Source organism: Cryptomeria japonica, chromosome 7 (genome assembly GCF_030272615.1).
Source record: "Cryptomeria japonica chromosome 7, Sugi_1.0, whole genome shotgun sequence".
Classification (NCBI taxonomy): domain Eukaryota; kingdom Viridiplantae; phylum Streptophyta; class Pinopsida; order Cupressales; family Cupressaceae; genus Cryptomeria; species Cryptomeria japonica.
Window position 1 is genome coordinate 278866347 of NC_081411.1, and position 27728 is coordinate 278894074.

The 27728-nt window shown below is 35.8% G+C and overlaps 1 protein-coding gene across 4 annotated transcripts; it reads right to left on the minus strand.

The window, feature by feature from the left end:
* Positions 1-466: 466 nt before the first annotated feature.
* Positions 467-27728, minus strand: LOC131027076 (uncharacterized). 4 transcript variants are annotated; one of them, XR_009102442.2, is made up of 6 exons: positions 27340-27701; positions 27134-27254; positions 26808-26924; positions 26356-26529; positions 25146-26256; positions 24553-25028 (listed from the first exon to the last, which is right to left on the minus strand). XR_009102442.2 is itself a non-coding variant. In XM_057957049.2 (5 exons), the coding sequence occupies exons 1-5, from the start codon at positions 27547-27549 to the stop codon at positions 26183-26185; spliced, it is 696 nt and encodes a 231-aa protein (XP_057813032.2). In that variant the 5' UTR covers positions 27550-27701; the 3' UTR covers positions 25132-26182. The 4 variants fall into 4 exon arrangements, 3 of the variants coding, with proteins under 3 accessions (XP_059063969.1, XP_059063970.1, XP_057813032.2); XM_057957049.2 differs by lacking the exon at positions 24553-25028 and having other exon boundaries at positions 25132-26256; XM_059207986.1 differs by lacking the exons at positions 24553-25028; positions 25146-26256; positions 26356-26529 and adding an exon at positions 467-681 and having other exon boundaries at positions 27340-27728.

Below are 27728 nucleotides of genomic sequence, written 5' to 3' on the forward strand. Positions count from 1 at the left end.
CCATGATTCCAACTCATTGCTTTCTCTCTACATAGAACACTTTTGAATAAATATTAGCAAATTTAATCCTCTACTTTAGAAGAAGCTGAAATTTATTCAAACTCGACAACACAGTGAAGACATGTGAACCAAAAACACTTGATTTTATTGATTCATATAAGATTCTGAACAACAAGTATAGAGAAACAACTTAAAAATCATTGAATTGGATTTCAAGATGTTTTATAATCTTCAGAATATGTGCACATTATCCTTTGCAAAATTTACTGCAAGTAGGACATGTAACTGAATCACAACACTACATTGCAAAACTTATGAAAATTGTTGCATACTACTCACCCTTGGTGAAAAATAAACATACAGGCTTCTTTGAGAACTAATTGTATTATCTCTTTTGTCTCGAGGAGGAAGAAGCTCTCGAGGAAGAAGAAGCTACAAAATAAGGCATCGATTATCCTCTTATAGAAAATATGAGGATACAACAAGCTTCGGGCCTTTTACAATATCAAAAATTAGGTAACCGACTGACAGGAAAGAGACAAACAAATTTGGGCTTCCTAACACAAATAGACATTCCTCTATGTTGCTTTGCAGGTGGTAGATGTTGGAGATGATCTAGAATCCTCCTTTTCCTTGCTCGAGCTCCCTTATCAGGTTGAAAAGAGTGATAACCCTGCAGACCTATTTAATGCACAGTCATAGAGAGCAGCTTACAAATTCTTCTCAGAGATATGCAATTAATAAGTAGGATAAAGATAAAGATCTTTAGACAGAAGTAAAGATTGGCAATTTAACCAAGAAATTCACCATCTAAGATCTCCTACATTCGAGATTGTACAATTATCTCCTCTGAGAACTTTCTCTTTCCCAAACTAGAGGATAGAACCAAGGTAATCAAAGGCTTTTACACAGTCGAGAAACACACAAGAGGCAATATGAAGGATATAGCAAGTGCAGTAAGAACATTGCAACAACCCTTATCATATAAACCCTAATTGTGATAGCAAAGAATTACAAAGAGATTCAAAACATATCCAAAGCATTGTAAATGTGAAATTGAGCGGAGGCAGTGTCGATATAGCTAAAGAAATCTAGATCATCGAGCAACTAAATTTATTTATTACAAGCACACAGGGTGGTGTGATGGTGGGAGATAGCTGTTACAATTCATATTTGAACATTGGGGCCCTAACAACAAAATCTAAGTAGGGGATGAATAAAAACTTGGCACATAGAAACTTTATTTATTTTTTATTTGTTGTCGCCTCTTCGAGCTTTCTTGGCACTGTGGAATTAACTCGGTAATGCCTTCTTCATTCAATCGCGCGAAAATCACTTATTCGTCGTCGCCTTCTTCTAAACTGCCTTATTCTACCCGACTTGGAAGATGGGAGCATAGGACCCACACCCTTATTATGTGGCTCGTCCATCCATGTGTCCACGCTCTTATTGGTTCAAGTGTCTGTCATCATCCCTTGTGGGCCCTTTGTGCCACTTGTGGGTTCAACCTTTTTCTGTAACTAACAATATATTTGAAATCTGCTCACTGCTTAATAAACCATTATCCTGATCCATATCTTCTACCTCTACCTCTTCCTGATCCCTATAACTGTTGTTGGTGTCACCAAGCTGTAAATCATGATCAGTTGTACTAGTAGCATCATCAAACTATGAAAACTCAATGGACTGATCACAAAATAAAGTTTCAATACCATAGGAGATTGAATCTCCAACAACCTTATCAGAAAAAGGGTCACAGTCTGCCATAGAAAGAAAGCTTTCTATGTGTCCATTCTGATTTACACTTGGGTCTTCATGGTGGCAGCTCGCACTTGCACATTGGTCTTCCATGGATTGATTGCAATGCTCATTCTCATACTCTTCAATATTGCAGTGAGTGTTATTGATCATTGAGCTTCTTATTAGCAGCATTTGTTGATAGGTAACCCCATTTAGAATAAGCACAAATATTTTCACTAACATTAGTACCAATGCTACATCTTGCTCCATCTTCAACCTCTACGATGTCAACCATACACTTTTCTTCTTTTGAGGCTGAAAACACTTGATCACTTGCATCCATACTGTTGTTCATAACTTCAACATACTTGTTATCATCATTACTATTTATGGACAAAAAACTTTGCACGTACTCATTTCTCATTTTGTCCATGATATCCAAGAAGTCATAGCCCATCTACATATCAACTATTCTGAAATCTTTTAGCAGTGTACTAGAACCTTCTTCAAAAGCTTCAAAATACATACTAATGCAAGCTGACATATCAGGCCCAAAAATTTTCAAGGATATGTGACAAGGTAATCGCAAACCTATGGCTAAAAGAAATGCACTAGTCTCTCCAACTTGCCTCCTAATTTGAGTTAGTTTTGTGACAAGATCAGCAGGTTTTCTTGCAAATTCTTCCCTAAAAGAACCCATTACTTCATCCCAACGAGCAAAGGATTTCTTAGGAAAACTTAAATACCAAATCTTAGCTCTCCCATCAAGAGACTTAACAAAAAACCTCATCCACATGTCCTCTTCTCTAAACAAATGTTCCTTCATGAAACTATGGAACCTTCTGACATGTGCATCCACTTCACATATATTGAATCCATCAAATCAAGGAATTTTATTATAAGTCTGAGCTGGCATACTTTGAATCTCATAGTCAACTCATGATAGGTCCAGCTAATCATACAATGGATCAAAAGAATTAATAGGGGTTTCAGCAGTTTGGATGGGAGGCATACCATGGTCGACACTCAACTAAGCTTGTAGAAACATTAACCTTTCATTCAAATCTACAATATCTTTATCAAACACTGCCTTCTCTCTTTGGCTTGACACATGTGCACATACTCTTGGATTCATGACATTTGTGATTCCACATACTTGAGACTTATCTAACTCCTTAATCTTTTTTATGAATTTGGGCTAATGCTTGTAATATTATGACTATTCTATCATGGTTGTGCATAGGTACTTGCATATCTAGATTTACAAAATGTGCAGAACCATAACCATAACTAACAAATCCTAGAATAGTGAACAAATTACTTAAGTGTGACAGCAGATGCATTCAACATAGTAGAATCAATAAATGGGAACAAGAAGAAAACCGTGTACCCTTTTCATCTAATATTGATGCAACTTTGAATGGGAAAAATTTCTTCTAAGATGCGAATAAATTTTTTGAGTTCTTCCAGCAAAGTCTTCAAACTTTGTGTGAACCAAATAGTGGTGAAAACCACCATTGACAACTCAAAATAACTAGGACATAAATCTTCCATCACCTTCAGTCTGGAGCTGCTACAAATCAACATTTTCAAACCTGGAACTTCTTCAACATCAAGAAGCTCTTTTGCAACTTTTATCAAGTTCTTTTTAGGGTAGAGTCACCATCACCTTCCAGAGGAACATTCTTTGAACAACAGAGAGCTATTCAAAACATCTTAACATTCTGGGTCTTCTCTTCAACAGCAAAGTCACTTGAATCTTCTTCACATATGCTACTACAAAACTTCTTCTAAGCTGAAAAACTTCTTAACCAGAAACTCTTGGGCAACTTGACCAATTTTCACCACAGACTCTAAGCACTCCCCAACAGAGTTAAAATTTTGTTGGCGACTCGGATGGGGTAATCTCAATTGTATAGTAACTCGATAAATTTTCACTAGAGACTCTAAGCACTCCCCAGCAGAGTCACCATTTTGTTGGTGCTTCCAACTGATTACTCTAGAGTTCCTCTATGAGACACCAATCTCGATCTCCAAGGCCCTCGATCAATGGACCAATTGATAGAGTGATAACTAGGGATAAGGGACTAATCACACTCTCTACAATTTAGGCTCTGTAAAACCAAGGTGGTATCCCTTATAGTAGCATTATTGATACCTTCAAGTTAATATGATGCTACAATATGTTCTCAGACTATTATGTGAGTCAGTGATCTTTAAACCTCATAGGATCTGACCTTCATCCTTATGCAATTCAAATCACAATGAGAACTAACTAGAATAAAATAAAATGGTTATTGTATTGTTTGATAAAAAAAATTCCTTGCCATAGTTAGCAACACAATATTATGATTGGTGCCTTGTCCATTGTGCTAGATGCTAGATGAACTATTATTACAATACAAAATATGCATATTCCTTTGCCTGGTATGATTGATACTTAATATTAGCATAAAATGAATTCCATAATTGCAACTTAGTACTTGCTCTCTACATAGAACCCTTTTGAATAAAGATTAACAAATTTAATCCTTTACTTTCGAAGAAGCTTAAATTTATTCAAACTCAACAACACAGTGAAGACATATGAACAAAAAACCCTTGATTTTATTGATTCATATAAGATTATGGACCACAAGTATAGAGAGACAACTTAGAAATCATTGAATTGGATTTCAAGATGTTTTATAATCTGTAGAATATGTGCACAATATCCTTTACAAAATTTATTGCAAGTAGGACATGTAATGGAATCACAACAATTCATTGCAAAACTTATGAACATTGTTGCATACTACTTACCCTTGGTGAAAAATAAACATACAGGATTCTCTGAGAACTAATTGAATTATCTATTTTGTCTCGAGGAGGAAGAAGCTCTCGAGGAAGAAGAAGCTGCATAATAAGGCCTTGCTTATCCTCTTATAGAAAATATGAGGATGCAACAAGCTTCAGGCCTTTTACAATATCAAAAATTAGGTAACCGACTAACAAGAAAAAGACAAACAACTTTTGGGATTCCCAACACAGATAGACATTCCTCTTTGTTGTTCTACAAGTGGTAGATGTTGGAGATGATCTGGAATCCTTTTCCTTGCTTGAGCTCCTTTATCAAGTTGACAAGAGTAATAACCCTGGAGACCTATTTAATGCACAGTGACAGAGAGCAACTTACAAATTTTTCTTAGAGATATGCAATTAATAAGTAGGATAAAGATAAATATCTTTAGATAGAAGCAAAGATTGGCAATTTAACCAAGAAATTCACCATCTGAGATCTCCTACATTCGAGATTGTACAATTATCTCCTCTGAGAACTTTATCTTTCCCAAATTAGAGGATTTTGCCATTTATAGGGTTAGGGTTTGCTTAAGCCTATCGAAACAGTAATTAAAACTTTGAATTTTTTATTAGGCTAAAACTAGGGTAATCAAAGGCTTATACACAATCTAGAAACACACAGAAGGCAATATGAAGGATATAGCAAGTGCAGTAAGAACATTACGACAACCCTTTCCATGTAAACCCTAATTGTGATAGCAAGGAATTACAAAGAGATTCAAAGCATATCCAAAGCACTGTAAATGTGAAATTGAACAGAGACAGTGCCAATGTAGCCGGAGAAATTTGGATCATCAGGCAATTAAATTCATTTACTACAGGCACTAGGCTGGTGTGATGGCGGGAGATAGTCGTGACAATTCATATTTGAACATTGGGGCCCCAACAACAAAATCCAGATTAGTCGGCAATGAATGAAAACTTGGCACATAGAAACTTTAATTATTTTTTATCCACTATCGCCTCTTCAAGCTTTCTCGGCACTACGAAATTAACTTGGTAGTGCCTTCTTCGTTGAATCACGCGAAAATCGCTTATTCATTGTCGCCTTCTTCTAATGTTCCTTCTTCTACCCGACTTAGAAGACGGGAGCATAGGATCCATGCCCATATTATGTGGCTCAGCCATCCATGTGTCCACGCTCTTATTGGTTCAAGTGTCTATCGTCATCCCTTGTGGACCCTTCATGCCACCTGTGGGTTCAACCTTTTTTTGTATGCTCTAAAGTTGGAGAGAATTGTAGCTCCAACTCTTATCTTCCACTTGGTAACCTCTTGGCTAGCCCCAACAAATCTAACGCACATTACAAATTGGTACTGTGTTGACATCACCACACATGTTGTGGATCATGGGGCAGCTTCTGTCAGAGAATCGATCTATCGAGATCTTTAAGAACCATGGAACAATAGAATGTGTGTGCAAAAATATTCTTAAAGTGTGATCAACCGATAAGAGACTTGTGAGGGGCCCATTGACACAACACTATCGAGGATCAGAGACCGAGTGGAACAAATCTTGATGACAATGAGAACTAATGAGTTACACTTTCATCGGTTGGCGATAAGATGATAAAGCAAGGGTAGGGCCTCTTTAGACATTAGTGAGACTTGACGCCTAAAATAAGGTTGATCGGTCAATCGGGCATTTTTGGAACTAAAGCATATGAAATGCGACTCAAAATGAAAAGGACTTCGAGACCAAAGGGGATATCCCGACTTAGTAAAAATGATGGGTAACAAAGACCAGGGTTTAGGATTTATGGGCTTTGGACCAAAAAACATTGGAGCAGAAATAAACCTTAAACCCATTGCAGACAAAAGATTTCAAAAAGCATCCCAACAATATCTATCCATCAACTACCTTGAATGGTATTGAAAAATATTCATCTAATATGTTACTCTATGTGATCTAGATCATCCATTTTGGGTAGAGTTTCTTCACAACCATTAATTCCATGATATTTGTACAAGGCCACCTTTTATCCCTCAACCACTTTGGTCCCATTTATTTTTTTCCATGAGCATCTAAGCATGAGATTTGGTGATAAATATGGTCAGCTATAAGATCCATTTATGTTTGATCTTTACCATGTATGTATCTCTTATTAATGTTTATGCTACAACATATTTATAGGGCTTGAGTGATAAATAGACTAGCGAGAGAGTTTGAAAAACTAATTATAATTGGTGTTTTGATTAAAATTACATGTGTGATTATGTAGATTTGATGATATAATCGATTACCATTCCTTGTAAAGTTATTACCTTATCATGATCATTGCAATGGTAACATGATTATATATTTATGTAGCATGTGATATTATTTAATGACTAACAAATATAACTTAATCATCTTTAAAATTTTCATTAATTACAAGATGTTAGTTGATTGGTATTTATATGTGGTTTAGTTATACATCTCTATATTATCTTTTATCATGTTATAATTTATTAATTAATATTTGTATGTGATTATATCATGTGAGTTTGTGAATATATCCATGTAGTTTATTTTATCTCATACTTCAGCTATTATTATCAGTATTATGTAGATATGATTTATATTTCAATTAAGTATGTAAGCACATTTAAAACTAATGGTAGTCATTTCAAAGATGATTGTATTATGTATGTTTGAGTTGGATAACTTATATTACTTAATTTAGAGTAAAAGGTGTGTTATGTGCTCAATCATTAAGCTACATGTATATAAATCACTCATTGTTTAGACTTCTTCTTTTGTTCTATTAAATATTAAGCTAGGAAATTATGTGCATTCCATTTGGAATAAATTTACTCCTTTATGCACAATCTTTTATTTGGTGCTAGAGTAATTAATAAAAAATAGTGATTCTTAAGAAAATAAAGTGGTCATTAAAATTTGGAATAGTGATTCTTTGTAAATTAATATTTTAACCTTATATTTGCAAAAATAATGTTATATATATTTATTTAGCTCTATCATTTGTCTGTGTTTGTATTGTCTTTATTTCTATACTCATACCTATAATCATAATCCATTGATTCAACATTGTTGCACCATACTTCCTAGAGAGCTTTCTTCTTGATTTCATATTGCTATATCTCACTTTCTAAATCTGAAATAGTGTTCCTACTTTGATACATCATGTTATATCATTAGAGCCAATATTTTGGCCTTATATTAATACAACTTTCTTCATATAAATTTATACATTTATCCTATTCATCAATATATCTTACTCGCTAGAGTTACTTGTTGAGCATCTATTATTGTATCGTTCTTTTAGAGTCGAGCATACTCAAGAAGCCACACAACTTCCCCCATGACACATTAAGCTTACTTTGCTATATATTTACACTAGGGGGAATATTTTCTTCCCTATTAAATGTTTTACATTCATTACCACATCCTTACACTTGGGGGATATAATGCCTTCACTCGCATGCCTTAAGTGTTCTTATATCATTTACATCGGAGACATTATGCTAAGAGCTCTCCTTTTCTATTACACTCAATTGGGTATATCATGCTTCCCTTCTATATATATTAAATGCCCTTAAATTGTTATATGTATACACTATGGGGCATCATGGCTTCCCCACATCATTTATAACCTTCATTGCATTATTCTATCCAAGGGTATCTAGCTTTCATGATCACATCCTTATATGTTACCTATTTAAACACTCATTCTTGAATAGGGATATTATTATGCATCGATCAACGGCACATTTGTACATAAATTAATATATTCGAAGATCGTATGGGCTAATTATCATCAATTTCATTATTTATTTCATGTTCCATGCATTTTATTGCTTACTCCTTGAAAAATTATGATAGTTTCTTTATAGACACATATTCTATTTCAAAGAAAACCATATTGTATTCACATATATACTTTCATGCTTATTTATTGGCATTTTATATATTATTTCTTATGACATGATTCTATCAGCCATTAAGGGCTATACTTACTTGATTATTATACATTGATCATGAGCTTACTCTAATACATCTTCCAAGTCACATTGCAACAACCATATTTCACCTTTATATTTCAATTGTCATTGTCATATCAATACAAAAATTCATATGCATTGGTATTTAAGTATTAAAAATTAAAAATTATTATTCTTTGTTTATTTACTACAACTACTTTGCATCCCTTATTTATATATTTGTTAATAAAGAAAGTCACAACAACACCTAACAAAATAAATTTGATGGTTGATGTGTCTTCACACTCATTTCCAAGATTATCATTTTGAAATATGCAAAGATATTTCTATAACTACCATGTTTGTAATTTTGCAAATTAAATGCATTTCAAATTTGCTTCAAAACTTCTAAAAAAATTAAAATAAATATATTCTCCTCCAAAAGGAGGGATCTTTGATAAAGATAACATCTTTGAAAAGAAGGAAACTAAGAATACGCACCTTCTCCCATTGCTAGGAAAAAGTGGGTTCTCGGTAAAGGATTGCACACATTCGCTAATGAGGGATTGTTTATAAGAATATGCACCAATGCAAACAAAGAACAAGTCCAACCGAGGAACATATATGTATTCGTATGGAGGACCACACTATGTAAGAAAGGACCTCCAATTATGAAAAATGCAACTCAAAGGAAAAAACAATCTTTGAAAAAGAGAGAATTGAAATATTATTCTTGCCCCCCAGCATGGAAAGAAGAAAGAAAGACTATTATGTTGTTGTCCAAGTATGATTGTAAATTGAGGTTGTACCACCACACATGACAAAGAGCCCCCAATAAAGATAAACTACCAATGTCATAGGGTAAGGAGCAACACAATAAGGTGAATGGAGTGCTAAGGCACTACTTCCACATTTGGATTGAGAAAAAGCATGAGATCAATTGTAAGAGCAATAAGAGATCTATCATATTAGTCTTGAACAAATTCTTTGAAACCTTTACAATTTCCAAGAGAATGAGAATAACTATGATGAAAGAGACAATACACATTACCATCTCTATTCTTATATTTATCGATATATCTTATGAAAGGAAAAGTAACATTCTTATCATATTTCAATCTTCAAAAGATTCTTACATGGCTAATTTTTCATGATTGTCAATATGGATAGGTCTTGTCTCTTGAGGTGTAGGGCAAGGTAAGCTACTGGAGGAAGAAGGGTTGTTTTCTTGTGGTAAAAGAATTGATCAAGGAGGAGGAGGATATAAATCATGAATGAAATGCATAACATCATCTTGCCTTAAAATATGTTGATAATTAAGGTAAGTTGATGCAAGAGCATCCCCGATTCATAGCAATCTTGCATCAACCAAAAAAAAACGTTTTCCTTTTTGTTTTGCTTTATGTTTGCAGTTTTAGCTTTCCTTTCTGTGTGTCCCGATTTTGGCTCACCAGATCCTATGGAGTTGGATTCTACTTGAAGACTTGATCATCTTTCTTGCTTCCAGACCGCATCGCATTTGGATCATTTTCCAGCAAGATATCGCTACCGGTTTCCATGGCAGTTTCCTGTTACCGGTTGACAGTGCTTTGTTACCGGTTGTTTGGACCTATTTTGGTGATCTACCAGAACCCATTCCAAAGATTGCGGAGCCTTGGGCGTTGATTCCAATGTTCCTTGGCGTGTGGCCAACCTTTTCCCGCAATCTACGTTTCATCCTTTGGATTTTCCGAAGGAATCTCTTGGCGGAGGCCGACCTTATTATTTTACATGTTAGGTCTTGTTCTTCGGGTTTTGATCCCTTTTGGGCCGACTGGATCCTTTGGATCGATATATATATTTGTAAGTACACATTAGAATGTAATCAATCAAAGAATCAAATAGCTAGATTGTGCGTAGAAGATAGATCATAAGATTCAAAGTCTCGATTGTTACCGGTTGGATGTAATCAAATTTCATACAATAAAATAATTTGTTCTGCATTGCCTCCATCATATCTTTGTGTTTTCGTTGTGTTTACTCTTGCTGACCGATCCGGATTGATCTCTTTGAGGTCCCTCCTCACCAATGATTGCTTCATAAGCTCTACGAGAATAAGAAGGATCTAGAGAGATTGATGTGCTAAGATTAACTTGTTTAACTTGCCCCCTTGCACTAAAGTATCTTTATGAAAAGAAGATGGTGTCATGTTGCTCTTCAATGCTGCCTCCCCATAAGAGAGATCATTGATAGGAGTATTGATTATATCATCATTGACATAAGATACCCTAGGAGAGGTACAAGTGTTAGCCATTTCAATATCATCTCTAGGATTATCATGAATATTGTCCACTAAAGCCCTTATGAGATCTACACGCTCCATTAATGTTTTTAATAACATGTCATTATGTAACCACATGAAATATGTATAAAAACCTAGAACTTTTATTTATGAGTAGAAGTATTATTGAAACCCTTATTATGCAATATGTGAAGGTACTATGAAAGAATGCAAGAAACATGAAATGGAATAAACTAATATCCAACACAAGATTTTGATAAAAATAGCTCATAATTAATGTAATCACATGTGAAATAACAAACCAGTCAGATTTGTGAATTCCATTATGAAAAATTAGATCTAAAAACACCAAATCAAAAATGTGCAAAATCATCGAGTTCACCAAAATGTAAGGAGGTGAAATTAGGGCTTCACTAATTAGGTTAAGAAACCACTAACTTCAAGTAGGGTTCAACCTTACATTAAGGAGGGAATTGAATTTGATTGATCCAATCCTAAAAAGACTAAATGCAAATTAGATTAATACCTCCTTGTTTTAGTTGAAACTAAATTTGAATTAGTGTTAAATAGCAATGCTAGATCTAGAACAAACAATGAGAATTTGACATAAAATAATAGTAACAGAATATTCTAGATGTCATGAAAAGCTATAAACTTGGATCTAAGAATGAGAAATAGATTAGAACCTGTGACAAAAGGTTCAGGCAGAATTATCGGGACCAGGAGGTGTGGAGCGACATGGTCCTATCGATGTCAGATGTAGACAAACTGGATGTTTTTCCGAATCAAGATGATGCACAAAAGCTATTATCAAAAGATCATCTGAAATTTTCAAGACCAAGAGGGACCTATCGACCTAGTCCTTCACTTTTTGTTCTTTCAAAAGCTAAGTTTGATTGTCATTGTCTACTATGTCAGATTCCTTGCTCACAACTCCTGAATCAATTTCCTGCACAAAAAAACAAAGGAAATAGGCTTTTTTTGATGCATAGGGGTTCGCCTTCAATCAAACCCTACTTTAGGAATTAACCTTGAATTGAATTGAATTTTAAAATGAAAATTATAAAGTAAATGTTGAATGATATGCCTCAGAGCTACAAGAACTAATGGAAGTTGATGATGCAATTCTCTTTAGATGTGATCACAAGTGTTGATGCAATAACATGACTTGACATGAACATGAACATGAAAGACTTAATCAAACACACATGCTTGCATGAAGATTGATGTAGACTTGCTCCATAATGCATGAAGAATATGGTGGGATGGAATATTGTCTTGAATGCTTGAAGATGCTTGATGACGAACGCCTATGATGTGTGTCTGTTGCTTAGGAATGCTTAGATGAAAATGAATAGGAAAAATGTTCTTATATAGGGTTCCCTAGGTAATTTATCGATTAGGCTGACCTCCAATAGTCAATTTAAGCCATGAGGACCAAAACTTATCAGGGAGGGAAAGTGCCCTAATCCATTTGAAATTGGGTCTATTTTAAGGAGGACTATGGTACCCAGGATGCCCTAGTCCAGATAGGGGCACCCCAAGCACCCTTGTCCTCCCAAAATAGAGCAAACAAGCAAGCAATCAAGAAGATACACTCACGAGATGGGGTACACTCAACCATGCAGCCAAGTGACATCAAATTTGGAGTAAAAAGGGTCAAAATGGACCTAGGGGAGAACTAGGATAGGATACGCTAAAATAGGAGCACAAAAAAAATGAGGTGTAAATTGTACGAGGTTACAATTTATGACGCTACACACTATTATATTTATCTAAGCATATCTAGCTTTGATGATCACATCCTTACAAATTACCTATTTATACCTTCATACTTGAATAAGGATATTATTACAGCATTGATCTATGACACATTTATACACAAATCAATATATTCTAAGATTGCATGTGCTAATTTACTATCAATTTTATCATTTATTTCATGTGACATGTATTTGTATCGCTTACACATTTAAAAATTAAGATAGTTTCTTAATAAGCACATATTCGATTTCACAGACAACCATATCTTATTCACTTATATGTTTGCATACTTATTTATTGGTGTGATATATATTATTTCTTATGGCATGATTCCATCAACCATTAAGGCTTATACTTACTTGATTAATATGTACATTGACCATGAACTTACTCTAATACATCTTCTAAGTCACATTAGAGCCACCATATTTTGTCATTATATTTCAACTTTTCATTACCTTATCACTACAAAATTTCATATACATTGATATTTTAAATATTAAAAATTAAAATTCCTTATTCTACTTTTATTTACTACAGCTACTTTGCATCCATTTCCACTATTTATATATTTGTTAATTAAGAAAGTCACAAGAACACCTAGCAAAAGAAATTTGATGTTTGAAGTGCCTCGGCACTCATTTTCAAAATTATCATTTTGAAATATGCAAAGATGTTACTACAACTATTGAATCTATAATTTCACAAATTAAATGTATTTCAAATTTGCTTCAACACCCCCTGAAAAATTTTAAATAAAGAATTTCTATGTATATACAATAATGAATATATTTTTTTAATTTTTTTGTTTTGATAACCATCATAATATTGTATAGGACAAAAAAGAACTCACACTCGTTGAATAGTCTACAAAGGCAAATCATTTCAATCTTAAGGAAGATATTACATTTTTCAATATAAAAATTGTCAAAGTACTAAAGTATTCTAAAAGACGTAATTTATATGGTGAATAGCTAGAGGCATAATAAAGGAGGGAATGAATCAGCATGACAATGTTTAACTAGTTCTTGTCAACTTGGAGAATCTATTGAATACAAGCATTGGCATACATTCATTTTCTTGGACCCACCCATGGTAGATTGAGCACGATACTAAACATCAGTATTTGTTGTGTTGTAATCATTGTAAGAAAAGAAGCGTGTTCAGCGAGTGGATGTCATTTGTGAGTGGAATGTTGTAATCATTGTAAGAAAAGCGTGTTCAATGAGTGGATGTCATTTGTGAGTGGAAGAAATGCAAAAACATGTTGGTGCATGTGATTTATATGTAGAAAACTACAAACCCTAATTGTATAGGAATGTTGTGATTTAGGTTGTTTCATGCAGAATCACTATCGTGGAGTTCACAATAACTAAAATCAAGGGAGCTTCTGACGTGAATTTCACTTTATTATACTTTTCCTTTTCGAAGAGCAAGATATGCACACTCTTGGATTGTGATAAGCAATAAAGAAAAAATGTTCCTTTTAATTTATTTTTTTAAATAGATAATTTATAATTTTCTTAGGTTTTTTTTAAGTTTGATGGTGGTTATTATTTAGAAGATATCATGGTTGGGTTTAAAGAGCACAAATTAAGGTTTGACTTTTTAGGAGGCTTTTCGTCTCATTTTGCTTATGCCCATCGTTTGTTTTCCATTGTGATCCTCTTTAACTCTCCCCCATCACTCTGACTATAGCGGTTAATTTTAAATATGCATCTCCCTCCCATCTATTAAAAAGAGAAGTACAAGGATTTCTCATGCTCGACCAATCATATTTCAATTTTGAGGGAAAAATCCTCATTTTATTGTGAAATTATTCCAATATCTAGCAGTGCATGGGAGATGGATGAATAATTCTTTGGGACATCACAAACCTATTTTGTAGAGGACGCATGTGAAGTAGTGATGGAGGCAATATTTGAATTGAATATTTTAGGGTTGCAAAATTGAACATTTTAAAGTTTAAAATGAAGATTTTATGGTTTCAAAATTGAACATTTTAGGGTTTGAATTGAAACTTTTAGGGTTCGAACTGCATATTTTAGGATTTCAAAATAGTTGTATAGGGTTTCAAAATAGCTATTTAAGGTTTTTAAAACTTCATTTAGAAGTTCAAATTAACTTTTAGGGTTTGAAAATAATACCTAAAGGTTTCAATTAATTCTACATGATTAAAAAGCCATATGAATCATTGTATTTTGAACACTAATAAGGTATTGATAAATACCTATTAAAAATCAATTTTCTCAAGTGATAGAAAGAGAGAGAGAGAGAGAGAGAGAGAGACCTTAATTTGAAGCCACATGCACCATGTTGAAATGTCATTTCACCTTCATTTCATTTTTTATCCCTAATTAAGACCTTTGTTCGAAGTTCCCTTCAAACAAAGGTAATATATTTCTCTTTATAATGACTAGGCACCTTCAAACTAAGGTGTTTGAGATGTTTGAGTGTCCAACATCTTCAAAAATTGGATGTCCCACAAGTGGGACTCATTATTGTGGGTTCACCTCTCTATTTGATAATTCCTTTGGTCTATCTAATAGCCCATTTCTAGCAATGTTGTGGAAAACTTTGGAAATTTCCCTTAATTCTTCATTGCTTTTCATCCTCAATCAAATGGGTAGATTGAAGTTGTAAACCAAACTCGCATACAGAGTTTTAGGATTTGCCACCATAGTTCATCTGTCTAGTGGCATTCAAGCCTAATGTACATTGAGCATGCTTACAAGAAGGTTGTTCACTCATCTACAAGTCACTCCACATTTGAGGTATGTCCTAGTTTTTAGCCTCTAGCTCCAATTAGATTCCCTTATCTTTGCCTAATTTCTCTTGCAACTATGTATATTCTAAACGAGCAAGGCCGGCCCACTCCTCCATCTAAAATTTACAAAGTCTTCGATCCAAAGTAATTCAAATCCTTCAAACAACCCAAGAAAAACATAAACAACTTAAGTACCATCATCATGTCACAAATCATTTTCAAGTTGAGGACAAAGTTTGGCGATACTTAAATAAACATCAATTCAAGGAGAAAGCACACAGTAAATTCAATCCACTTCACTATGGGCCTTAAACTATTCCCCAAAAGGTGTTTAACAATACTCTTAGACTTGATACTCTGACACAATTGGGCATCCATCATGATGTCGTTGTTGATCTTGTCAAGCACTACCATGAATCAACACTAGAGACTAAACTTCCTATCAATCATTTTATATATGTTCTTGATTTCCAACTTCCATTTGACTTTGACTAAGTCTTGAACATAAGAAGTAAGGTCAACTTCCACATTAGGTCTGTTGGATCTCTCACTGTCAATTGTTTTAAGATTTTCCCTCTTTTGAGAACAATAAAGTCCAATGCCACTATTGATTTTGATTAAAAAAGCAGTGATAACTAGGGCACCGACCCTTTACATAGTCAGAGACTATCAATAATACAAATGCAACAACAAAACCTTACAATTCAACAACAACCCAGACACAACTCAAGGAGGGCTAGGGACACTTGCACCAGGAGGGATTTGGGGGGGGGCGGGGAAAATTTCCCCCTTCGCCTGCGACAAACAACAGTTCAGGCAATATTGTCCTTGGGACCATCAAGAGAGTGATCAAGTGGTAAGGTCCCTGCTTGGATACCATTAGAAGGTTCAAGGGAGTGCAGCAGAGAACTGTTGCACAATAGCAGTAGGCTATTGAAGAGGACTGGCTTCAAGAGCAAAAGCAGAAGATGTGGAGCGGAGCTACAAGTCGAAGGCAACAAGAGTTGAATCCAAAGTTGCAACCACAGGAGTTGGGACTTCACGGACATCAGCAGCATTGTCTTCCTGAGAGGAATCAACTGAAACAAAGTCAGAAGCATTTATTGTCAGATGATCTTCAATAGTGTCCTTCCACCAAGTAGCAACACCTCAACAGCGAGAGAGAGAACGGTCTGAAGCTAAGTGACCCGTTGAGAAGCACCTTCGGCAACGAAAGGGGAGGCCCTCATAATCCAGCGGTTGAGTCCAAGGCCTATCCCCAACCATAAGAACCACATCCCTGGGAAGGGGCAAAGATATGTCGACATCAATTAATAGACAAGCAAAGGTAGAATGATCCATGTAGTACGTGGCGTCATCAACCTTCAAGAAGTTGCTAATGGAATTACCGATGGCCTCGAAACAAGAAGGCTCCCAAAAATGGAGGGGAAGATTGAGCAAGTGGACCCAAACCGGACGAACGGGGTTGAAGGAAGGAGTCCAAGGCAAATCATGATCATGAGTAGAGCTAAAAGAAGCAATGAAAAAGCCTTTAGCGCAAGAAAAAAGCTCAATACCATGAGCAACTAAAGGCTTCCAAGAATCACACACCCAACGATGCAAGTCTAGAAGAGAAGGCCAAAACCCAGTAAATCTGCAGACCAAAGCAATACGTTGATAGAAGTCAACATTTTCCACAACCTCCTTCACAAGGAAGAGGATGAATACCTTTGTGAGAAGCAGTGGCAGATCTAGCCACACAAGTAAAGCTTCGCCCAACAGCAGGGGGAAGAGGTTTGGGAACCACACCCTCACCAATGTTCACAGCAGCAGAGGTGCCAGCACCAGAGTTCACAGAAACCGAGTCAACATCCAAACCCTTAGCAAACAGAACAAAGGGCCTGGCAAAATCCCCAGGAAGCACAGCCCCATACGAAGTAGAAACCCCAGCACCCACATCGCTAATGACACCCGCAACAGTGCAACCATTAGCGCAGGAAGCAAAACCAAGGGGTGTGTGTGCAGAACAGTCTGCACCCACACCAAGAACACCACCGACGCAAGGAGGAAGTGGGGAGAAATCAGCAAAAGAGGCCACGCCAGGCGAGAAAGACCCACCAGCGCCAGCAACACTCGCGTCCACCCCAAACACAGTCACACAACACACAAAAGCAGAAGGCACAACGGATAGGATGCAGGCATGAGCAAAGGTAGAGTTGCAGGCAGGAGTTGCCAAGGTAACGGTCGCCTTGAGAGCGAGAGAGCCCATTTCAAAAATTTCTTTCGGTATGTGACTACAAGTAAAGCATGGTGCAATGCCACTATTGTTGATTGGAAGGAATGATAAGGATTCATAGGGTATAGCATTAGGATCTTTATATTATTAAATTTTTTATCTATGTAAAAGGTAAAAAGATAAAGGTCAAAAGTTAAAGGTTAGTTTTAGGAGGTTAGCATAAAATAACTAATTGTTAATTGTTAATTTTTAATTTTATGTTAAGATCCAAATCCATTATTTTAGACATATTAATGTCCATACAATTATAATTTTTCCTTTATGTAAGATATTAGAATTTCAATTTCGCAACATTTATCTTTCAAAGTTTAATGTCCTTCGTATGAAATCTAGCCTCTATTTTTTACTTCTTTTCTTTGTTATTATATATCAAAAGTTCAAAATCAAGCTTTCTAAGTAAGTCTAAAAGGTTGAGCTCAATTGGGTAAAACATTGAGTTTTCATTGTAGAGACCCATGTTCAATTCTTCATAAAGACATCTAAAGTATAATTCTAAAGTTGTGACTCTTGATCTTCCATTACTGGCTTATAATATAGAGGTGGTTTTTAAATAAAAGTAGATTTTTAAGTAGAGTCTCTTGATCTTCCATAAATGATTTTTAGTGTGTTTGTTCCTAAGAGTATTAATGTCATGCTCAAATGAACAAGATATTTATAATTGATATGGGATTCAAAAAGCTTTCAAAGAAATTAAAAGAGTTAGACCTTCCTAAAAACATGTCAACACTTGCACATTATCTTGTCCGTCAAAATTTCCAATCATTCGCTCAACCACAATACTAAGAGCATATTTCATCATGCAATCTCTCCTCATATATGTTATCAAATCAACTAAGGCATCTATCAATCGATTTGTAATGTCCCCTTTTCTCCAAGTTGGATTTATTTAAGGGAATAAATTAATTAATTAAATGTTAAATAGTTCTAAGTCCTATGAGATTATTTAAATTTAATTAATTAGCAGTTGGACATACTTTATTTTATAAAGTGACTTTATAATAATGTCAATGACAAATTATAAAGTAAAGTCACTTTTGAGGGGAAAAGTAAAAAGAGAAATAAAATAAAGTATTACTTTCGAAAAAATAAAGTATTATAAAAGGAGGAAAATGTGCAATGAAGATTCAATCTTGAATTGTTATTTTCAAAAAAAACTTTTCCTTTAGAGCTTGAAAGCTTTAACTTGCAAGTTCAGTAAACCCTAGGACAAAAACCCTAGAGGTTTTGGCTATTTGGACGGAAACCCAAATCAGCCCATTTGGTGAATTCATCTTAGTTGCACAACATTGAGCAGTTTTCATGGAGATTCAATGATCTATCTCGTAGATTTTCAAAGGATTTGTTATTTTATGTGTGGAGGCATTCCAGGGGATGTCTTGCCTGATGGCATTAGGCATTTTTTTATTTGTAACAGCAGCATGTGTTAGTAAACAGCAATAAATTTCTATATCAAAAGAATTCCATTGGCTTATTTAGATTCTCCATATTTCACTTATTGATTTCCTTGAAAATCTATAACGTTCATCTTGCATGTTTGCATGTTGCAATATTACATTATGATGAAACAAAACAGGAGTAAAAACAAAAACCCAAATCAGATTTGAAGCATTCTCTGAGACCGGGATATTTCAATGGTATCAGAGCTGGTGATCTTGCCAGCCTGTTGGAGTTTCAGCGTTGCATGTCAATTTGGTGAATACCCATATTAGTGCATGTCAGTTTGGTGAACTTGCATGTTAGTTTGGAAACTACCCAGATCCTACATGTCAATTTGGCGACTACCCAGATAGTTGCATGTTGATTTTGAGTCTAATCAGTTGCATGTCAAAATTTATGGCTGCATGTTGCTTCTAATCAGAAGCATGCCAGAATCGTTGATTGCATGTTACTTCTAACCAATTGCATGCAAGTTTGGATTGGTTCTATGCACTCCAGGGAGTCAGGATCGCACAAATATAACACAAGGAGTAGGTTGGGGCAACAACAAGAAGCTGAAATTAACCCAGCTGAAGCAGAAATGGGTGAAAGAAGAAATGAAAACCCACCAAGGGACTTGAATAATCAATTGAATAACTTTCTAACAGCTCTTGCACAACAACAGCAGCAAATGATACAACAGTTTGAGGATCGTATGATCATAGCTATGGGACAAATGAGAATGAATCGTTCCCCCTCGAGATCTAGTAGTGTACCTAGTAGAGGCAATGCTGGACATGAAAGTCAAGACAGGGCAGCTTCTAATGTTGTCAGGACAGCAGTCACAGAGTCTAACAAACCTCTTCGCCCTACTTTTCTACCTAGACAAACTGAAGAAGAGGCACATGAGACTTGTGGCAGCTATGGTAATGCTACTGAAAGGGAGGAAGTTAATTTTGATTTGGTTATGCATAATAATAGTATTACATTAATTTTGCATGAACAGTTACTTGAGCATGCATCTACATGTGTTGAGGATATTAACAAGGAAGTGGAAACAATGGATCCCATTGAAGAATGTGTGGTGAAAAACATAACTGATTCAGATTTGAGGAAGCATTTAATCAATCAAGGAGAAATGAAAGAGTCTACTTATGTTTTGACATCAAACCATCATGATTCTTTGACTAGGCATAAAGTTGTCCATGAGATTTAAAGTAGCCACAAGTTCACTTCAGCCATGTGAGGTTTTAGGCAAAGAGGAATCACATATTGTTCACAGGGCTGCCTTGGGGTTTGCCAAACCAGCAATAACTGATCAGATAAGTGGAGGCAATTCAAAATTTTCAGTATGTAGTGAACCAGCATTTGTTGATGACCATCAACTCATGAAAGGAGAGGTGATTAAGATATATGAAGACATCACACAAATGCATGAATAAAGGATTAATTCCCTGATTTGGAACAACAGTCCCTTGCCTATGCAAAATCATGAGTTGGCAGCCCTTACGCATGAAGATAATGATATTGTTGAGTCTTCCAGTGTTGGCACTCAAGTTGAAGGTGTCAAACATGAAGTATATATTGTGGATCCCAGCCACAAAGGTTCTAATTTTGTACATCATACCATGGAAGATGTTAAAAGGACACAAGGTATGTGTGATGGGTGGTTACAAAGAGCTGAGAAGGCAAAGGAAGATAATTTAATAGCCCAACAAGGCAAGTTTCTCCTGTAACAGATTCGGGATACACACCCCTCCACAATTGATGATGAGCGAGAGCCTTCTAATATTGAAATTTTTGTTGATGTTGACAAATATTATTGGTGGACATAATGATTCTATGGATGTTACTATTAATGGACCAGCCACTCATGAGTTGACTTTGGGTGTTGTGATGGCATCTACATTGCAAATTTGATGTTGGCAACTAATTCTTGTGACGGTACAGCTGCTTATTGGTTGGCATTTGAGCCAAATGAAATGGGTTTGTTTAGTGACAAGTGACTATCCTATATGGCTGCTCACTACATTTTCAGAATTGTTTGGGTCTACGTCAACTATGGGTATGCATTGGAGTGTGTGGAAACAAGATTACTTGATGGGAAATCCCTCTACTTTTGCCTTGGTATGATGACACCATTGCCATCCTATTTGTTGTTGGTCTAAGATATAACAGTGGTATTGATCAGTTGGATGTATTGTTTCACATGGATTCCATTGCGTTGCTTCACGGTTTGTGGTGTATTGGCATTGATATCAGAGTAGCGCAGCATTTTGGTGGAGCAATGTTCCTGAGATTGATATGGGATCCAGGCATTTGGTTTCAGCATGCAGGTGCAGATTGCTTGAGGGCAAGCAATCTCCGGGAAGGGAGGACTGTAATGTCCCCTTTCTCCAAGTTAGATTTATTTAAGGGAATAAATTAATTAATTAAATGTTGAATAGTCTTAAATCCTATGAGATTATTTAAATTTAATTAATTGGCAGTTGCACATACTTTATTTTATAAAGTGACTTTATAATAATGTCAATGACAAATTATAAAGTCAAGTCACTTTTGAGGGGAAAAGTAATTTAAAAGAAATAAAATAAAATATTACTTTCGAAAAGGAAAAGTATTATAAAAAGAGGAAAAAGTGCAATGAGGATTCATTCTTGAGTTGTTATTTTCAAAGAAACTTTTCCTTTAGAGCTTGCACGTTCAGGTTTTGGCTATTTGGACGGAAACCCAGATCAGCCCATTTGGTGAATTCATCTCAAGATTCACAGTTGCACGACATTGATTCGTTTTCGTGGAGATTCAATGATCTATCTCGTAGATTTTCAAAGGGTTTGTTATTTTATGTATGGAGCCATTCCAGGGTATGTCTTACCTGATGGCATAGGCATTTTCCAATTTGTAACAGCAGCATGTGTTTGTAAACAGCAATAAATTTCTATATCAAAAGAATTCCATTGGCTTATTTAGATTCTCCATATTTTACTGATTGATTTCCTTGAAAATCTATATCGTTCATCTTGCATGTTCAATCTACATGTTTGCATGTTGCAATATTACATTATGATGAAACAAAACAGAAGTAAAAACGAAAACCCAAATCAGGTTTAAAGCATCATCTGAGACCGGGATATTTCACGATTGCCCAACAGGTTGAAACCTATGCATCTAGAGTTGGCCTCTTCTCTCTTCCAGACGTGTGTATTCTTCTAGCCACTTCCACTCAGGTAAGAGCCACAGAATATGAGAAATAGAAGAAAAAGTTTCTAACTTTGGTCATCAAGCCTCGGCCACCTCTCTCGCCTCGCCAACAGGCTCTCTGCTTTTCCCCTCCCTAAATGCTTCCTATCCTGACCCCTCCAGAACTTGTATCTACACCATTCAGTAAACCTCTGTGGACCTTCAACCATGGTCACCAAACCTCCCCCCTCCCTTTTTGGCTGCAGTCACAAACTGCTAGGCTAATTACTATGCCTCTATCGCACCTATTGTAAATTCTAAAACAGAGGATAAAACCAGAAAGACACAATTTTACAGAAACAGAGAAAACAGAGGAAACAGATAATGGTTTTCAACACACACACATGAAAAGAACTTTATTCATAATTGATTACATTTTGCAGACTACTTCAAACATTACAATTGACAGTTTTTACAGAAGTTGCAGCCTCTCAGACTGATCGTATCATCAAAGAGAATCCAAAACATGCATTACATGCAGCATGGCGGTGAATGACAGACTGGAAGCTACGGTGGAACTATGTTCCCTCAAACTCATCGAAGCATCAATTTTCAACACCTATCTCACCATCCTTTCTTCCCCGAAGTCATCTCTCTCCTCAATTGTCCACTGTAAACCTCTCCTCACTGATGCGTTAATCAATTGGCGCCTCTGTCCTCTGTTGTCCACCATTAATTATGATGAACTACGGCTTTCCAGCCTGACTATCCCTTGTTGCTCACCTCAGTCCTTGTAGCCCTCCCGTTATCTTTCTTTCGCTCTTCACCCGAATCATGTTCATTCTACTCTCATTATTTGGAGCTACGCTCTATCTACCACCTCTCCGATTCATCCCTCATTAGTCGTTTCTCACCATCTCCCTCAGTCTTTGGCATGCATTAATTTGAACTTATTTCTAAGCCACTTAGTTGATTTGGATTTGACCTCTCCAACGTGCCATGTCCCCAACCATTCGCTAGCTCCTCATTTTGCTCGTAGTTCATCCTCTCTCAATTCTTATGCCTCACTTCCCTCAAAACTCTACCGCTTATCTAGATTGCCTTCCTAGACTCCCTACCCACCTCTAAGGTCCCAAAATTCCTTCCAAATTGTTCGAGATTGGGAGTAGTCAACCTTTCTAATGCATGCTTGAACCCTCTGACCTTCAATTTCTTAAAAGGAGTCCTTGACTTCACAATCACCCCTCATTCTATTCTCCATATCAGCTTTTCAATCGAAGCTAAGAAAGTTGTTCATTCTCTTGAAGATATAGCCGAATATAACCCTACCCCCGTATCTCTTATCCCCATTGATGAGCTCCATGCCTTTAAGAGCTTAATTCAAACCACAATGACCCCTTTATTATCAGGGCTGAGAAGGACAATGCTACTATCATTTTGAACAAACTTACCATATCTCCAAAATGCATATTCTTCTTTTTGACAATAGCAGCTACAAAATCTAATCTCACAACCCTATCTCTTGAATCATTAAAAAGCTATTTTTCTATCCTCCTTCGATGAGGCTACCAAAAAAAGGCTATGAATGTCCACAAAAATCAAACCTGGATCCCCACACACATATCAAGCTATGAAGACTAGGAAAAAGACATTCAGACTTCTGGATTCTTCTATTCTTAAAGAACTGAAAGACGAGTTTCACAATTCAGCCGGGGGGTAACACAAATGCGGCCTAACCCTATGTTTAATCACTGTAATGTGGTAAGTTTTCAAAAATCATATAGGAGCTCTTGCAAAGTCGCGCAATCTGACAGATCAAGCTTAGTATGAGTGGCCAACTCCCCAAATTTAGCTGGTAACCGCTTCAGACACGCTCAAATCCAATTCCTATAAAGATCGAAGCTTAACAAGAGACAACTTTTTTAGATTTTGATACCTGTAAAGTTTTAATCATAATAGATTATGTAAATTTTATAAACACTAGAAATTCCATCAGGGCATTGCATCCATACAAATCTAGCTGCTTAAATGAATGAAGTTGCACAACTTCAGGAATTTCATGCACACGGCTACTATTCCATGTCTCAAACTTGAGCTCATTCAAACTTGAAACATTATTCTTGAACGACAATTAGTAAGGTTAACTCACAACTCTTACCATACTATTATATCACAAATACTAAACATTGATCTGAGAATTGGTTAACTTGAAGGAAATTGGAACATAACAGAATTTGTTGAGGAAAAATAAGACTGCCTAGAAATTTTTGAAGATTACAAGAGAAAAAGAAAGATGATGTCGAATCTTTCACCAAAAAAAATGTATTAATGTAACTGTTTATTCTAGATGTTGTAGACAAAAAAATGTATTAATGTGGCTGTTTATTGCACAAAGCACTAATATATAACGTATTGGATTATACAAAATACAAGTTAAAGCATCCTTTCAGCTATATACCCTGTTTCATGCTCTGTTTTTCCGTCTGTTGCTTGCTGTTCTGTTTTTTGTACTGCCCTGTTATTCTATTTTGGGCCTTTTTACATAATTCATTATTATGACGAAATCGTTGACCAGTTTCCATGACAAAGTAGAATGATATCCTTCAGGTATCTCAAATGTGTAAGGTTGATTATATTGATTGGTAAATTGGTTACGCAACTCTCCACATGAAGAAACCTTAGCCCATCAAATTGTTTGCAGTATTTCCCTTTCACAGTAGTCATGTTTCCCACATAAAATGCTCGTTAAGACAAGCTCATGGCATCTAGCTCTTCTCCTGATTTAAGGAAAGGGTTCTTGATATCTGCCATTCACATTCCTTTTACTTGGGAAACAAGCTGCTGAAATTTACACACTGTCAAACTAATTTAACAGCAAATGTTTAAAGGGACTCAAACAATGTAATTGTAATTCATTAAGTGGTTAAACTATCTAAACAAAGAATGAAAGAAACTTACATCTTTCTAATCTTTTCTATTCAGAAATTTAATGGTACATATAGATACTCTTTCTATTGGTTTTGTTTCAATTTTCATTAAAATGTACACATTGGTACCCTCTGCATTTTTCAAGGCCACACAAAAATCTTCTACACTTGTAATTTGGCTCTGTTGCAATAAGATCATGAATAAGAGGTCCTTCCTAAAGGTATTACATTTCTTTATCTCCTCTAATCCATGCAAACTTTCTCCCACTCCCAATAAAAGAAGAATGAGTATATGTCGAAGAATGCCTCCTTGCCCGTTGGTTTAAGCTCCTCAAAGGAAAACCCTCAGCTCATCAAAACTGTACTTCTCACTGCCACCAAAATCATCCCCACATTGTAGCCACCCAAGAACTCATTTGTAAACATCCACTTTGTTCTTCCGTTGATGAAGATAAGCTTTGATAACTTCCAAAAATAGAGGACAGCAGTTGCATTTCTCCAGATATGCTCTGATAACTTCTAAAATTAGAGGACAGCAATTGCATTCCTCCGCTATCTCTCTAACCTGATGCTTTTCCAGCACTATGGAATCCTTTTATCTTTTTCTATTAATTTTTCTGCATAAGACTTTAAGGGCTGCATCAATAGAAACACACTCCATGTGATATAGTCTACAAGGTTCAATTCCACAATTTTCAACTATTCCAGAGACTTTTGTTTCTCTGGCTGTTAAAAACCACTGGAGTTTCTTTGCACTTGTGACATCCTTAGGTAGAAGCTTTTTCAACGGATTTAGAAACGAAGAGTCATCCATATATATGAAAATGGATTCTTTTTCTACAATGTCTTTCAGACTCTAGCATCCATTTTCAAAATCTCTTCCACTTTGTTTGATGGCAGCCATATCCTGCAAAATCAAGGATTGGAGATCTTCAACTTTGAGATTTTTTTCCGGGTTTTGAATGATAGTAATTTTAGAATGTTTCCACCCGTAAAATTTGTATTTGAAAGAGGGATAAACTGCATCCCCCAATGTAATCTTCCCAGATCCCCCAATTCCATTTACAATCACTGCTGCTGTTGTGGTATCATCCTTCCAATCGAGCTGTTGAATGACTTCTCCAATTTCTCTTTTATTCCAACTGCTAGTTATACAACAGGTGAAATGTTACAAAATATCAATGTAGCGCCTCCGGTACTTAACAAAAGAGAAGTTTAGCAACTAACTAATGATGTTTTACCTGCATCGTGGTGCAGGATCGGACGAGGTTGGAGACTAGCTACAAGATTGCTTTGAATGCCTTCCAAAGCAGAGGTGTTTATTTGTAAATGAAAAATCATACACATATAATATATAACCCTGCTATGTTGTTGAAGATCTTGTCCATCGGCCATCCATTGAGGCTTTGTACACCCTTTACATAATCCAATCAAAATTTATCCAACTAAGTGAAAAGAAAGTACACTCTGATGTAAAGAAACACTGTTGGAAATGAATAAAAATGCAGGATATCTTTGATTTTATAACCTTAATTCAAAATAATGATTCTCTTTAAAACTAATCTTCGTATCTGAGAACCCAAAATAGCCTGCTATGAAACCCTAACAGACCAATGAGAATATCAAATAATCCACAATAAATGTTCATATAAAAAACCAAAAACATCTATTGAAAGATAAAATGGTTATGTACCTTTCAAATCCTTCCATCTGCGGCCACTATTAAAAACCTTACTGCAGCCTAGTGAATATTTCCAATACCATTCAACACTGCTATGCTTGTCTGGTGTTGATCTACGGAGCATTCCGTCTTCCAAAAGAACAACAACAAAATTTAAACCAGAATATTTACGACGAACAGAAAAAACCCACAAAAATTCTCTCCACGCCAAACAAGTCATGCAAATTTCCCTTTACAATTTCATAGACCAAATTTTAGACTCCAAAAATTGACAAAGGCAGAAAAAATTAAAAATTTTGAAACCAGAAGTTCATATTAGTATGCTGCGTAGGATGTACCTGGGTATCGATTAGTTTGAAAAAAAAATGATGCTTGTTCTCTCAAATTAGATGCGTCCGATGCAGAGGCTAGATTAGCTTGCACAGAAGCCAATTTCTCCCTATTGGGATTTCTTTTTCTCTGCAAAATAAATACATCAATGGCGTCTTTTAACAGCAGAATATGGAAAACGAGATAAAGATAAAAACAAAGATAGGGTTTGTACCAGCTGATTGTTGTAATCAACAAGAAGAGTATCGATTTGGTGAACTAATAGTTGAAGATCGAAGTCGGGCTTGTCTGAATTTGTATTCAGATTTTCATCAATGATTTGGGAAAGTTTAAAAGACGACAAAGATGAGAATGGTGTGGCATACAGATTAAACAAATATAAGACGGACAATAAATGCAGTTGTGGGGATTCTTCTCCGCACATTCGAGGAAAGCCATTGTGTCACATCACACCTTGCTGTAACCCATACATAGGATTTGAAAGCGGGCCCACTGAGTATTGCCTGGAAAGCACGCCATACTTGCAGTGCTGTAAGTCTACAGACATTTCGAGACGCCCCATCTAGAATAAAAAAGCATCTGAGGTGGGGATCGCGCCTTTAC

Excerpts from the sequence above, each read along its gene's own strand:
- LOC131027076 (XM_057957049.2), bottom strand. The coding sequence starts at position 27,549 with ATGTGCGGAGAAGAATCCCCACAACTGCATTTATTGTCCGTCTTATAT. Across the intron at positions 27,255-27,339 it reads TTGATTACAACAATCAGCTG|AGAAAAAGAAATCCCAATAG; the intron begins GTACAAACCCTA and ends TTTATTTTGCAG. Across the intron at positions 26,257-26,355 it reads GATCCTGCACCACGATGCAG|TTGGAATAAAAGAGAAATTG; the intron begins GTAAAACATCAT and ends TATAACTAGCAG.